This window comes from Babylonia areolata, chromosome 11 (genome assembly GCF_041734735.1).
Source record: "Babylonia areolata isolate BAREFJ2019XMU chromosome 11, ASM4173473v1, whole genome shotgun sequence".
In the NCBI taxonomy this organism is placed as follows: domain Eukaryota; kingdom Metazoa; phylum Mollusca; class Gastropoda; order Neogastropoda; family Buccinidae; genus Babylonia; species Babylonia areolata.
In genome coordinates, this window is record NC_134886.1 from 7,365,654 (window position 1) to 7,380,653 (window position 15,000).

At 43.4% G+C, this 15,000-nt stretch overlaps 1 protein-coding gene across 4 annotated transcripts in view; it reads left to right on the forward strand.

Moving 5' to 3' along the window:
* Positions 1 to 15,000, forward strand: part of LOC143287483 (serine/threonine-protein kinase mTOR-like) — an 80,361-nt gene that overhangs the window by 52,043 nt on the left and 13,318 nt on the right. For all 4 annotated transcript variants that reach the window (XM_076595499.1, XM_076595501.1, XM_076595502.1 and 1 more), the window contains 11 exons: positions 535 to 693; positions 2,394 to 2,491; positions 3,187 to 3,283; positions 4,374 to 4,472; positions 5,740 to 5,862; positions 6,445 to 6,627; positions 8,349 to 8,483; positions 9,006 to 9,180; positions 10,521 to 10,656; positions 13,050 to 13,197; positions 13,865 to 13,987. In XM_076595499.1, coding sequence (XP_076451614.1) covers positions 535 to 693; positions 2,394 to 2,491; positions 3,187 to 3,283; positions 4,374 to 4,472; positions 5,740 to 5,862; positions 6,445 to 6,627; positions 8,349 to 8,483; positions 9,006 to 9,180; positions 10,521 to 10,656; positions 13,050 to 13,197; positions 13,865 to 13,987 — 1,476 coding nt within the window. The remainder of the gene's footprint in view (positions 1 to 534; positions 694 to 2,393; positions 2,492 to 3,186; positions 3,284 to 4,373; positions 4,473 to 5,739; positions 5,863 to 6,444; positions 6,628 to 8,348; positions 8,484 to 9,005; positions 9,181 to 10,520; positions 10,657 to 13,049; positions 13,198 to 13,864; positions 13,988 to 15,000) is intronic.

Genomic DNA, 15,000 nt, shown 5'->3' on the forward strand with positions numbered 1-15,000 from the left:
CAAATTGCAAATTATAAAACTACAAATTTTATAAAAACATAAGATTGAAAACCACATGCATTCATGCCTGCATGCAAGCACCTCACACACATGCAGAGATTCCTTCTTGGGATTCCTTCTTGGGCCACATCCATTCAAACATACTCACTGACAAACACATCCCCCACACAACAACCATGCCCCATAGTAGGAAACAATCAGGGAAAAGGTTCCCAGCAGAAGCATGTGTGCGTTTGTGACTTGACTCGACTCGACTCAAGAATTGAGTCGAGTTGACTTGACTTTATTTATTGTCATAAAATCCCTAAGGATTAATAGACACAACAAAGAACAAAAGGAACAAAGAAAGAGACAGTCATCAAATATGCATGCAGTGAAATACATATTTGGCGAGTGTTTTTTTGACAGTCATCGCAATTGATTAAGTCACCTGGTTTTAGGATATTGTATTGTATCTTTCTTGTGATCACATTATATCTTTCATGTGTGTGTGTGTGTGTGTGTGTGTGTTTGTCACTGTGTGCGTGTTGATAGGCGTGGCACGCGTGGGCCCTGATGAACTACGAGGCTGTGCTGTTCTACAAGGATCAGAACCCCAACCTGCCCCCCTCCGCCCATCCATCGTCTGCTGACCTCCAGTCCTACGCCTCCAGGGGGGACGCCCCGCACTCCTTGTCCCCCAGACCGGAGTCGGTCAGTTCTTCACTGGGTCGTTTGTGCTGATGATGGTGTGGTGGCTTGTGTTTGTTTTGCATGCGTGTGTGAATGCATGTGTGTGTGTGTACGTGCTTGCTGTTGGAGCGTATGCATCGACACACATTTTGGGGAGTGGCTTCGCAAGTGCGTTCTCTTCTGGAAGGCCATCCTGTGGCCACTCCCAGCCCTCCCTGTTCACGTACACATGTATGCTTTCTTTCTGTCCGTCTCTCATCTGCTTGCTTTTTTTTTTTTAGAACCACACAGTGTTTCACATCAGGCTTTTTATCAACCATCCCTGCCATTACTACTGATTGTCAGTAATTGTTTGAAAACAGTCAGATGGACAGCGTGTTTTTTGAAGGATTAGATATTGGGGTAAGTTCCTGAAATAATGGGGGGGGGGGGGGGGGGCTTCTGAAATGTTGGGGTAGGTTCCTGAAATACTGGGTGTAGGTTTCTGAAATATTGGGGGTAGTTTCCTGAAATACTGGGGTAGGTTTCTGAAATACTGGGGGTTAGGTTCCTGAAATACTGGGGGTAGACCTGAAATACTGGGGGTAGGTTCCTGAAATACTGGGGGTAGGTTTCTGAAATATTGGGAGTAGTTTCCTGAAATACTGGGTGTAGGTTTCTGAAATATTGGGGGTAGTTTCCTGAAATACTGGGGTAGGTTTCTGAAATACTGGGGGTTAGGTTCCTGAAATACTGGGGGTAGACCTGAAATACTGGGGGTAGGTTCCTGAAATACTGGGGGTAGACCTGAAATACTGGGGGTAGGTTTCTGAAATACTGGGGGTAGACCTGAAATACTGGGGGTAGGTTTCTGAAATACTGGGGGTAGACCTGAAATACTGGGGGTAGGTTCCTGAAATACTGGGGGTAGACCTGAAATACTGGGGGTAGGTTTCTGAAATATTGGGAGTAGTTTCCTGAAATACTGGGGTAGGTTTCTGAAATACTGGGGGTAGGTTCCAGAAATACTGGGGGTAGACCTGAAATACTGGGGGTAGGTTCCAGAAATACTGGGGTAGGTTCCTGAAATACTGGGGGTAGGTTCCAGAAATACTGGGGTAGGTTCCTGAAATACTGGGGGTAGGTTCCAGAAATACTGGGGTTAGGATCCTGAAATACTGGGGTAGGTTCCTGAAATACTGGGGGTAGACCTGAAATACTGGGGGTAGGTTCCTGAAATACTGGGGGTAGGTTTCTGAAATACTGGGGTTAGGATCCTGAAATACTGGGGTAGGTTCCTGAAATACTGGGGTTAGGTTTCTGAAATACTGGGGTAGGTTTCTGAAATACTGGGGGTAGGTTTCTGAAATACTGGGGGTTAGGTTTCTGAAATACTGGGGGTAAGTTCCTGAAATACTGGGAAATAATGGGGGTAGGTTCCAGAAATACTGGGGGTAGGTTCCTGAAATACTGGGGGTAGGTTCCTGAAATACTGGGAAATACTGGGGGTAGGTTCCTGAAATACTGGGGGTAGGTTCCTGAAATACTGGGAAATACTGGGGGTAGGTTCCAGAAATACTGTGGGTAGGTTTCTGAAATACTGGGGTAGGTTCCTGATTTTCGGGGGGTAGCTTCCTGAAATATTGGGGTAGCTTCCTGAAAGGTAGATCATAAGTTACAGTATCATCCATGTAATTTCCTTGTGATGACTTGCTTCAAGTGTTATGTGTGTGTGGTTGCAGTACTCGGCCAAGCTGCAGAAGTTCTGTGTTCCCTCTGTGCACGGGTTTGTGCGCTCCATCTCTCTGTCTGTGGAGAACAGCCTGCAGGACACTCTCAGGTCAGTGCCACTGTGGGGACATACAGCCATGTGGTAATAATGATGATGATGATATTGATGATAATACAACTATAACTACTAGTACAACTACTACAAGTATGACTACTACTGCTGCTGCTGCTGGAGAGCAGCCTGAATTTCACCCCAAAAATATGTTGTGACAGCACAGTTTCAGTTTCAGTTTTAGTAGCTCAAGGAGGCGTCACTGCGTTCGGACAAATCCATGTATGCTACACCACATCTGCCAAGCAGATGTCTGACCAGCGGCGTAGCCCAACGCGCTTAGTCAGGCCTTGAGAAAAAAAAAAAGGGGGATAAATAATAGATAAGCGTTCAAAAATAAGTAAATAAATACATAAATAGATAAATAAATAAATAATAATTATAATATAGATAATAATTATGATACTGCACAGTGCAGTAGAATGCAATGCAATGCAATGCAGTGCAATACAGTGCTGCTGCTACTACTACTTTATATTGTGCCTGTCCATGTAAAACATGCTTAGCAGCACCAGAATAGTCCTCCCTCTTTTCTCCTCTCTGTCTCCCCCTTCTTTCTCTTGTCTTGCCCATTCTCTGTCTCTGTCTGTCTGACTCTCTCTCTCTCTCCATAGGTTGTTGATACATATTCTGACGACTGACACAGTGTGAAGGGTGGCAGATGACCAGAAGAGTGTTGTGGTGGTGTGCAGGTTGCTAACACTGATGTTTGACTACGGTCAGTGGCCGGATGTGTACGAGGCTCTGACAGAAGGCATCAAAAGTATTCACATCGACAACTGGCTTCAGGTACAGTGCCGTGTGTGTGTGTGTGTGGTGTGTGTGTGTGTGCATGCATGTGTGTGTGTGTGTGTGTGTGTGTGTGTGTGTGTTTTTGTGTACGTGTGTGTGTGTGTGCATGCATGTGTGTGTGTGTGCATGCGAGTGCAAACATGCGTCCATGGAATGATGAAACGAACAGTCATGAAATCAAGTGATAGAGATAGCAGTTGTTGTATGTGGGTTTACATTTGCATGCCGTTTCTTTGTTGTCTGTTTGTTGGGGGTGTGTGTATCACTGCGTGCATGTGCTTGAAAAGGAGTCAGAAGAGTTATTGATTGAGTATGACGGGCGCAATAGCCGAGTGGTTAAAGCGTTGGACTGTCAATCTGAGGGTCCCGGGTTCAAATCACGGTGACGGCGCCTGGTGGGTAAAGGGTGGAGATTTTTACAATCTCCCAGGTCAGCATATGTGCAGACCTGCTAGTGCCTGAACCCCCTTTGTGTGTATATGCAAGCAGAAGATCAAATACGCACGTTAAAGATCCTGTCAGCGTTCGGTGGGTTATGGAAACAAGAACATACCCAGCATGCACCCTCCCGAAAACGGAGTATGGCTGCCTACATGGCGGGGTAAAAACGGTCATACACGTAAAAGCCCACTCGTGTGCATACGAGTGAACGCAGAAGAAGAAGAAGAAGATTGAGTAACATGTCCGCCTTGTAAGCAAGAGGATCTGGGGGTGCAGGATCGACCCATTGTCACCCCAGTTTTCTTCCTCAGCACTAGACCTGGAGAAGTTCCCTAGACACGAGTCATTCAGATGAGATGATAGACTGAGGTCTTGTGTGCATGTAAAAAAAGCCCTTGGCAGCAAAAAGGTTGTCCATGGCACAATTTTGAAGAAAAATCCTCTCTAATATACATGGGTGTGCATGTGTGTGACTGAAGCCTGACTGAATGACACAGGAAATCAATGATGATGAGTGGTCTTTGACTGAAGATTGGTGCTATGTAAGTATGTGTAATGACAATGTAATAATGATGATGATGATGATAATTATGATGATGATAATGATAATAACAATACTAATGATGATGTTGGCTCCTGTGTGCAGGTGATTCCCCAGCTGATAGCCCGCATCGACACTCCCCGCAGTCTGGTGGGTCGTCTGGTGCATCAGCTCCTGGTGGACATCAGCAAGGCTCACCCCCAGGTCTGTGGTGGCTGGCCTGTGTCTCATCACGCTGTCAGGAATACATCATCACATGGTCTTCTATCCAGTAGTTTTTGTCTGTGATGGATAGCCTCTGTCTCCTCAGGTTGTCAGAAATACATCATCACATGGTCTTCTATCCGGTAGTTTTTGTCTGTGATGGATAGCCTCTGTCTCCTCACGTTGTCAGAAATACATCATCACATGGTCTTCTATCCGGTAGTTTTTGTCTGTGATGGATGGCCTCTGTCTCCTCAGGTTGTCAGAAATACATTGTCACATTGTCTTCTAAGTTCTGTCCAGTATTTTTGACTCACTTGTGTAAACAAAGTGTGTCTATTTTTTAACCCGGTGTTCGGTTGTCTGTGTGTGTGTGTGTCTGTGTGTCCGTGTGTCTGTGTGTCTGTGGTAAACTTTAACATTGACATTTTCTCTGCAAATACTTTGTCAGTTGACACCAAATTTGGCATAAAAATAGGAAAAATTCAGTTCTTTCCAGTCATCTTGTTTAAAACAATATTGCACCTCTGGGATGGGCACAAAAAAATAAAAAATGAAGCCTAATCATATGCAAACTGCATTTACTGTTATATTTATATTTTTTGCATTCTCTAAACTTGGCACTTTGATCTGATATTCTGACACAGCAACAAGAGGAGTCATTATTATCATTTTTTGTTCAAACAGGAACTTCTTTTGCTAAGCATGGAATTTTTATTTATTTTGCAACCGTTTTGGTGCAGATAGTAAAAAAGGGAAATTACTCTGTAATTAATGCTAGGGGAATTTATCACAAGTGAGTCTTGAAGGCCTTGCCTCTCTTGTATTATTATTTTTTTGTTGTCAGCATTTTATATTGACTTTTGTCACCACTCCTTGGGGCCAACCTCAAAGCAGTTAGTGTTTGCATCATTTCATGAATTTTTTTTTGTGGGGAGGGGGTGCGGATTGGGGTGGGGGGGTGGGGTGGGGGCTGTAATTCTTTAAGGAAACAGTGGATCATTTTTCTTATTTGCTTCAAACCACAGTAATGTTAACAGTGGTTGCATGTTTTTTAATCCAAGTTTCGTTTTTACACAAAGCATAACAATAAAATATGATAACTGGTTAAAAAACACGACAACAAAAACAGCAACAACAGTGAGTGTTAGAGGGTGTGTGCGCATGTGTGCATATGTGTGCTTGTGCTCTTTAATTTGGACTGTGAGCTGATACGTTTGAAGCGTAGACACGTGCTTGAAGGAGTGTTTCCCATTTGTGACCCCAGGCTCTGATCTACCCCCTGACTGTGGCATCCAAATCCACAGTGACTGCGCGCCTCATAGCGGCCAACAAGATCCTTAAGAGCATGTGTGAACGCAACGCCAACCTGGTTCAGCAGGCCATGCTGGTAGGTTCTGTGTGTGTGTGTGTGTGTGTGTGTGACACTCTGTGTGTGTGTGTGTGTGTGTGTGTGTGTGAGAGAGAGAGAGAGTGTGTGTGTGTGTGTAACATTAGATCCAAATTCTGAAGAGGGATTTACTCTCATATATATGTGTGTGCGTGCATGTGACTGGAGTCTACTGAACGACACAGGAAACGAATGATGAGTGCCTTAAAGAGCTGTCAGTTAGATTTACCCAGGTGTGAAGTTGACTCCATGTTTGTAAAGCGCTTTGAGCTAGGTCTCTGAACAAAGATAGGCATCATTGGAATAGATCAGTTCTACAAGTACTGCATGTAATGGAAATAACATGGATGCAACTCGTCCGTCCTGAGATGGATTTAAGTTTTTTTAGGTTTTTGTCATAAATGGAACGTCCGTTTTATGAAGAAAAAAAAAACACACACACAAAAAAGCACCTATCTGTTCTCTCCAGACTTGAATGGGTTAATCTTTAACTTTGTAGTTGTCAAAGAGTGAGAAAGTGAGAAAGCTGGTGCAGGCCGAGGTAGGAAGACAGTGAGTGAGGAAGGGGGTTGTGTGTGCCAGGTGTCGGAGGAGCTGATCCGTGTGGCCATCCTGTGGCACGAGCTGTGGCACGAGGGGCTGGAGGATGCCTCGCGCCTCTACTTTGGGGAGCGCAACGTGAAGGGCATGTTCATGATCCTGGAGCCTCTCCACTCCATGGTGGAGAGGGGGCCCCAGACACTGAAGGAGACCGCCTTCAACCAGGTATCTTGTTGGGGGTGTTGGGGGTTGTGTGTGTGTGTGTGGGTGGGTGGGGATAGGGGGTTGGGGTGATGTGTGTGTGTGTGGACTTGGGGATGGAGGGGTGGGGTGATTGTGAATGTGTGTGTGTGTGTGTGTGTGTGTGATTTGGTGTATGTTAGTGGTGTTGGAAGGTATGGTCTGGTGGCGTGGAGTGGTATGGTGCTGAGCTGCATTGCAGTGTGATTGGTTTTGTGTTGCATTGTGTCAGGTTTTTGTGTGTTTGTGAGAGGGTGAAATAAGGGGATGGGGGTGGGGAGTAGGGGTGGGGAGTAAGGGGGTGGGTGAGCGAGTGAGTGTTCATAATTCAGTCACTGTATTTCGTGATGAGCGGGTGCATACGGACATTACGGACAAGCATCATATATCAATTGTATGTGTGAAACAAATCTGTGAAAAAAATGTGAAACGTTGGTGAATCCTGCACTCCCTTTTTGGATGTGTCTGCACACAATAATGAAATAAAAATTCACACAGTCTGATCCGTATGAACAGTGCACACAGTCTGATGCATACGAACAATCTGCATATTGTGATGCATATGAACAGTTCACACAATCTGATGCATATGACTGGTGATGCATATGAACAATCAGCAGTGTGATGCACATAAACAGTCCACACAGTCTAATGCATATGAACAATCCGCACAGTCTGATGCACACATACACAATCCATACAATATGATGGAGATGAACAGTTACAAGAATTCAGTGCACATGAACAGTCGATGCAGTCTGATGCACATACACAATATGATTGCATGTGAACAGTCCACACAGTCTGATGCACACATACACAATCCATACAATATGATGGAGATGAACAGTTACAAGAATTCAGTGCACATGAACAGTCGATGCAGTCTGATGCACATACACAATATGTGCAATCAGATGGAGATGAACAGTTACAAGAATTCAGTGCACATGAACAGTCGATGCAGTCTGATGCACATACACAATATGATTGCATGTGAACAATCCACACAGTCTGATGCACACATGCACAATCCATACAATATGATGGAGATGAACAGTTACAAGAATTCAGTGCACATGAACAGTCGATGCAGTCTGATGCACATACACAATATGATTGCATGTGAACAGTCCACACAGTCTGATGCACACATGCACAATCCATACAATATGATGGAGATGAACAGTTACAAGAATTCAGTGCACATGAACAGTCGATGCAGTCTGATGCACATACACAATATGATTGCATGTGAACAATCCACACAGTCTGATGCACACATACACAATCCATACAATATGATGGAGATGAACAGTTACAAGAATTCAGTGCACATGAACAGTCGATGCAGTCTGATGCACATACACAATATGATTGCATGTGAACAATCCACACAGTCTGATGCACACATACACAATCCATACAATATGATGGAGATGAACAGTTACAAGAATTCAGTGCACATGAACAGTCGATGCAGTCTGATGCACATACACAATATGATTGCATGTGAACAATCCACACAGTCTGATGCACACATACACAATCCATACAATATGATGGAGATGAACAGTTACAAGAATTCAGTGCACATGAACAGTCGATGCAGTCTGATGCACATACACAATATGATTGCATGTGAACAATCCACACAGTCTGATGCACACGAACAATCCACACGCTGTGCTGCACTGTCCCCACAGGCCTATGGGCGTGATCTGGCAGAAGCTCAGGAGTGGTGCCGCAAGTATCAGCGAACGTCCAACGTGAAGGACCTGACCCAGGCCTGGGACCTCTACTACCACGTCTTCCGCCGCATCTCCAAACAGCTGCCACAGGTAACTCACTTCCCCACACAGCACATCTTGACAGGGGGGTGTTACAGGTGTTATACTGTCAACAGTTAACTAAAAAGGTATCACTGGTGAACTGTTGCTAGGACTCCAGATTATGTAGATAATTTGGGCAAGGCAAGGCAAAAGGTTTATTTCATGTGCCCCGTAGGGGCATTGAAGCATTTTACATGGACATCTTTTACACACAATATATAGATAGAATGAGTGATGTCTAAAAGTAAGCAAACAAAAAAAAGCCCACACAATTAAACGAACAAATACACATTAACAATTCATTTTGTCCTTCAAAATAGGCAATGCTAATGTTACTTTTGCTATCAGTATACAAAGTTTTACTGAAAAGAGATAAATAGTGATGTATAGTCAAAAGGAAGGCAACTGGGCCAAAGTTGAGCACAGATCACACTGGTTCGGTGGACTCACAGATCCTGCCAACACAGGCCCCATCATTACTTTATGCTTTATTCACAAGGACTGAAGGAGAGTGCACTGTGTGTTGAACAGCTGACGTCCCTGGAGCTGCAGTACGTGTCCCCCCAGCTGATGGACTGCCGGGACCTGGAGCTGGCCGTGCCGGGGACCTACGAACCCAACCAGCCTATCATCTGCATCCAGCGCGTCCAGGCCTTCCTGCAGGTCATCACGTCCAAGCAGAGGCCTCGCAAACTCAGCATCTTTGGTGAGGGGGTGTGGGCGTGTGTGTGTGTGTGTGTGTGTGTGTTTTAAATTGGGGAGGAGAGTGTGTTTGAAAGAGGTGAAAATTCATCCAAATGGGACATATTATAAGGTGATAATTATGATCACTGTTCGTCTGTTTTTAATCACCAATTTCATTGTTTGAATTCTGTTTGCATTATAGTTTTTGGTGTATAATACCAGTGTTGTTACTTTAGATTCTACATATTCCAACAGGGGTCAGTGATCTAAGTATTCTTGATACTTGATTCTTCTTGTCCACCTTCGAAGGACTTGTCTGAACTCGACACTAGTCTTTAGAATGAGACGATAAACCAGAGTTCTGTGTGCAGCTTGCACTTTGCATACATGAAATAATCCATGGCATCAAAACGGATGTCCTTTGCAAAATTCTGCGGAAAAATTGTCTTTGATAGCAAAAGAAATACACTTTCAGACAGAATGGAAAAAAAGGGAGGTTGCGTTGCACTGTTGGGGACTCACTCTCCCTGGGGCATCTTGAATTTCACACATGGAAATCTGTTGTGACAAAAAGTAATGCAGTGAACAATAAATTTGATAGACATTCCTGTTTTTTCAAATATTTTAAGCTTTATTACGTTAATAACGGCGTATGTGGCAAAAAAAAAAAAAGTGGGCATACATGTATTAATTTAATTTTTTCTTCCGACATACTGTGAATTTTTTTTCTTGTGGCAACAGTAGGCTTATCTGCTTGATATATATATATATACATTGAGACTTGATTTACAGAAAATAAAGATGCACACAAATTGTTAGTGGATGATCAGACTTGTTGCATGTGTATTGGATTTAGAGGAAAATACACAAATGTCAGGTGTGACGTGTGTTTTTTGGTAATGCTGCTGTTACCATTTTGCTGGGAGTTATGGCAGTGAATACCATTTTTTAATTGCCACTTTGCTGGGAGTGATGGCAGTGAATACCATTTTTTAATTGTCACTTTGCAGGGAGTGATGGCAATGAATACCATTTTTTAATTGTCACTTTGCAGGGAGTGATGGCAATGAATACCATTTTTTAATTGCCATTTTGCAGGGAGTGATGGCAGTGAATACCATTTTTTAATTGCCATTTTGCAGGGAGCGATGGCAGTGAATACCATTTTTTAATTGCCATTTTGCAGGGAGTGATGGCAATGAATACCATTTTTTAATTGTCACTTTGCAGGGAGTGATGGCAATGAATACCATTTTTTAATTGTCACTTTGCAGGGAGTGATGGCAATGAATACCATTTTTTAATTGCCATTTTGCAGGGAGCGATGGCAGTGAATACCATTTTTTAATTGCCATTTTGCAGGGAGTGATGGCAAGGAATACCAGTTTCTGCTGAAGGGCCATGAAGATCTACGACAGGACGAGCGAGTCATGCAGCTCTTTGGTCTGGTCAACTCCCTGCTGAGAAACAATGCTGATACCTTCAGGAGAAATCTCACGTATGTCAAGTTCTTTTTTTTCTCTTCATCACTGTGCTGCTGTGCATTTGTGATTTCTTACACTTAACATTGTGAATGCATTGTTAATTCTCTGTGGCTCTGAAGATTCATGAAGTCTTATTGATGAATGTTTGTGTTTGTGTATGTGTGTTCTTGTAGCTGTGTGTTAATATTTTCTCAAGGTTGATGGAAGCATTATAAATTCTCTGTTTATTCTGAAGGATTCTGATTAGTGAACAATATGAAATAAAGATTGCAGTTTCATTTAAACTTGGGTTAAATATGATGGCCAGCATAGAGAATGAAGATAGTTTTAGCAGAAAGAAGTGTTTGTAGCTTTGTGTTCAGCATCATCAGCAGACAGTTCTGACTGCAGAGTCTTTGCCAGACAGTGTGTATGAATGGTAAGCAGACAGTTCTGACTGCAGAGTCTTTGCCAGACAATGTGTATGAATGGTAAGCAGACAGTTCTGACTGCAGAGTCTTTGCCAGACAGTTTGTATGAATGGTAAGCAGTCCTGACTGCAGAGTCTTTGCCAGACAATGTGTATGAATGGTAAGCAGACAGTTCTGACTGCAGAGTCTCTGCCAGACAATGTGTATGAATGGTAAGCAGACAGTTCTGACTGCAGAGTCTTTGCCAGACAATGTGTATGAATGGTAAGCAGACTGTAGAGTCTTTGCCAGACAATGTGTATGAATGGTAAGCAGTCCTGACTGCAGAGTCTTTGCCAGACAATGTGTATGAATGGTAAGCAGACAGTTCTGACTGCAGAGTCTTTGCCAGACAGTTTGTATGAATGGTAAGCAGTCCTGACTGCAGAGTCTTTGCCAGACAGTGTGTATGAATGGTAAGCAGACAGTTCTGACTGCAGAGTCTTTGCCAGACAGTGTGTATGAATGGTAAGCAGACAGTTCTGACTGCAGTCTTTGCCAGACAATGTGTATGAATGGTAAGCAGACAGTCCTGACTGCAGAGTCTTTGCCAGACAATGTGTATGAATGGTAAGCAGACAGTCCTGACTGCAGAGTCTTTGCCAGACAATGTGTATGAATGGTAAGCAGACAGTTCTGACTGCAGAGTCTTTGCCAGACAATGTGTATGAATGGTAAGCAGACTGTAGAGTCTTTGCCAGACAATGTGTATGAATGGTAAGCAGACAGTTCTGACTGCAGAGTCTTTGCCAGACAATGTGTATGAATGGTAAGCCATGTTTTGTGCAGTGAGTGCTAGAGTGATTGCCATTGTGTGTTTTGAGCTGTAAGTTTGAACTGATTGCCAAAATTGAAACACTTCCTACGAAGGATACATGAGCATAGTGGACCATTGAGATTGGGCAGTGTGTTGACTGTCTAGTTTTGGCAGATATTTACCCAGAAAGAACGTCTGAAGATCAGGCAGTGGATTGACTGTCTAGTTGCCCCTGGCAACATTTTGTTGTAAAAGCCTTCTCAGCACATACGCCTGTTTCGGCAGATATTTACCCAGAAAGAATGTCTGAAGATCAGGCAGTGGATTGACTGTCCAGTTTTGGCAGATAGTTACTCAGAAAGAATGTCTGACACACCACTCCTTGAAAAAGAAAGAATGTCTGTGTCATTTTGGAGAACTGTCAGTAGAAATTGAGTGGTGGTCTGGATGCTGGTCATTTGGTCAAGACAAACCAAGTTCCCTTGTGCTGATTGCACTTAGTGCACATAAAAGAACCCATGACAAGACGAGAGTTGCCCCTGGGAAAATTTTGTTATAAAAGCCTTCTCAGCACATACGCCTGTTTGTTTGCTCATGACTGAAGCACGACTGAATGTCACTGGAAATGAATGATGAACACCTAAAGGTAGCTGCCAGTTAGCTCTACCCAGGCAGGCAGTCTGCTGTGCAAATGACTCCGTATTTGTAAAGTACTTAGACGTTTTGGTCTCTGGAGTGATGTGGAGTGATGGCCTAGAGGTAACGCGTCCGCCTAGGAAGCGAGAGAATCTGAGCGCGCTGGTTTGAATCACGGTTCAGCCGATATTTTCTCCCCCTCCACTAGACCTAGAGTGGTGGTCTGGACGCTAGTCATTCGGATGAGACGATAAACCGAGGTCCCATGTGCAGCATGCATTTAGTGCACGTAAAAGAACCCACGGCAACAAAAGGGTAGTTCCTGGCAAAATTCTGTAGAAAAATCCACATCAATAGGAAAAACAAATAAAACTGCATGCAGGAAAAAATACAAAAAAAAAAAAAAAGGGTGGTGCTGTATTGCAGCGACACGCTCTCCCTGGGGAGAGCAGCCCGAATTTCACACAGAGAAATCTGTTGTGATAAAAAGAAATACAAATACAAATACAAATATGAATAATAAAACAGTGATGAATAGATAATGGTTGCGAATGTTTGTTTTCAGGATCACTCGGTTTGCTGCCATTCCCCTGTCCACCAACTCAGGTCTGATCGGGTGGGTGCCGCACTGTGACACACTCCACTCCCTCATCCGTGACTACCGCGAGAGGAAGAAGATCCTGCTCAACATTGAGCATCGCCTCATGCTGCGAGTGAGTCAGGGTGGTTGTGGTCATAATGAAGTCCACGGGGTGTAGAGTTGTTGATAATGGTCCTGTAGTCTTCACTCATGCGTGTTGCTGGTTTAGAAACAAAACTTTCTTGTCCTTCTCCTTAGTTGCAGAATTTGCAGTTACTGCTACAATTTGCTGATTCATTAGGTTTTTAAAAATTTTATACCACACATCTTTTATGTACTTTCTGTTTATTTATTTACTTTTTTTATATATATGTTTCATTAGTTTATCTCCTTTTTGCTTGTTCCTGAAGGATTTGGTATGCTCTCAAAACCTGAGAAGTGTATTTGGGTCTATGCATTAGCCAGGTACCTGACCCATTTCCTTTTATTTAAGAAAAAAAAAAGTGAAAGAAAAAAAGATGCTTTCTTGCAACAGTGCCTATTTAATAAATTCTGCAAGTCAAACATATGGCAGATGTGGTGTAATGCAGGTGTGTTGTAATGTAAATAGATAATCATAATGATGATAATAATGACCCACAGCCACCGTTCTTCCATCTGATTCTTGAAGCCATGGTCATCTTCGAATCCAAAGGACAGAGCATCAGAAATGATGAGTATGATGTTGATGATGATGCCACTACTACTACTGCTACTACTACTACTACTACTGCTATTGATAGTAATGTCTATTGTTTCAGATGGCCCCTGACTACGACCACCTGACCCTGATGCAGAAGGTGGAGGTGTTTGAACATGCCCTGGAGCACACCCACGGGGATGACCTGGCCAAGATCCTCTGGTACAAGAGTCCAGGGTCTGAGGTCAGAACACAGGGACGGGGTTGAGTTTGTGTGGTCGGGGGTGGATCGATGTGTACGTGGAAAGGAGTGTGCTTTGCTTTGAAGACAAAAAGATACTTGTTTCTGATCACATTCTAGGAATGTGTTTCACAGTGTTCAAAGTTCATTTCAGTTATTGTTGGTTTTTTGTTTTTGTTTTTTTATGTGTGATCTGAGGTCAGAACACTGGGATGGGATTGCTTTTGTGTGGATGGGTTTGTGTGTGTGTGTGTGTGTGTGTGTGTGTGTATTTTGGAATGGAGTATGCTTTGCTATTGACAAATTGAGACAAAAAGATGCTTGTTTCTGATCATATTCTCACAAATGTTTCACAGCGTTAGTTCTTTTCGGTTACTGTTTTTTGGTGTTTTTTTTATTGTTGGTTTTTGTTGCACATATTTTTGGTAAGATTCTGGGACCTTTGCTCATTTCTGTACATTTTGTGTAGGATTCAAGTTCTTGTGGTAAATGTAATCATATTCTGATCTCTCGTGCTGCGTGTTGCATTACCCCTCCCTGCCTCCCCCCATCAGTCATGTAATGTTTCTTCAACTTTGATCATCAAGTGTACATCACGTTTAGAAAAGGTTTGTGGCCACTGGGGGAGGGGTTTTACTGAACCAGTTCAGTTTTGGTGAACCCTGGTCACTGAATGACAGACAGAACCTGGCTACTGGCAAGGATGTATATAGAAACGTGAGGTTAACTCTCTCCGGACGAAGGAATGCTCATGCATTCCTACACAAAACGTATTCGGATTCGGACGAAGGAATGAATAGCATTCTCCGAGAGTAAAATTCCATCATGCGCTGTACACCTGATTTTGTGATTAGCCAAGCAGAGTGCACTATTCTGGGTCACTCCACAATCAAGCAGTATGATTGGTCAGCCTGGGATGTGTGGCCCGTCTCGCACACACGCTGACAAAGTCACTGACCGGTCGTCTGCTCGCGTGCCAGCCTGTTAGCAAAGCGGGCTCTTCTCAGAATGTTGTG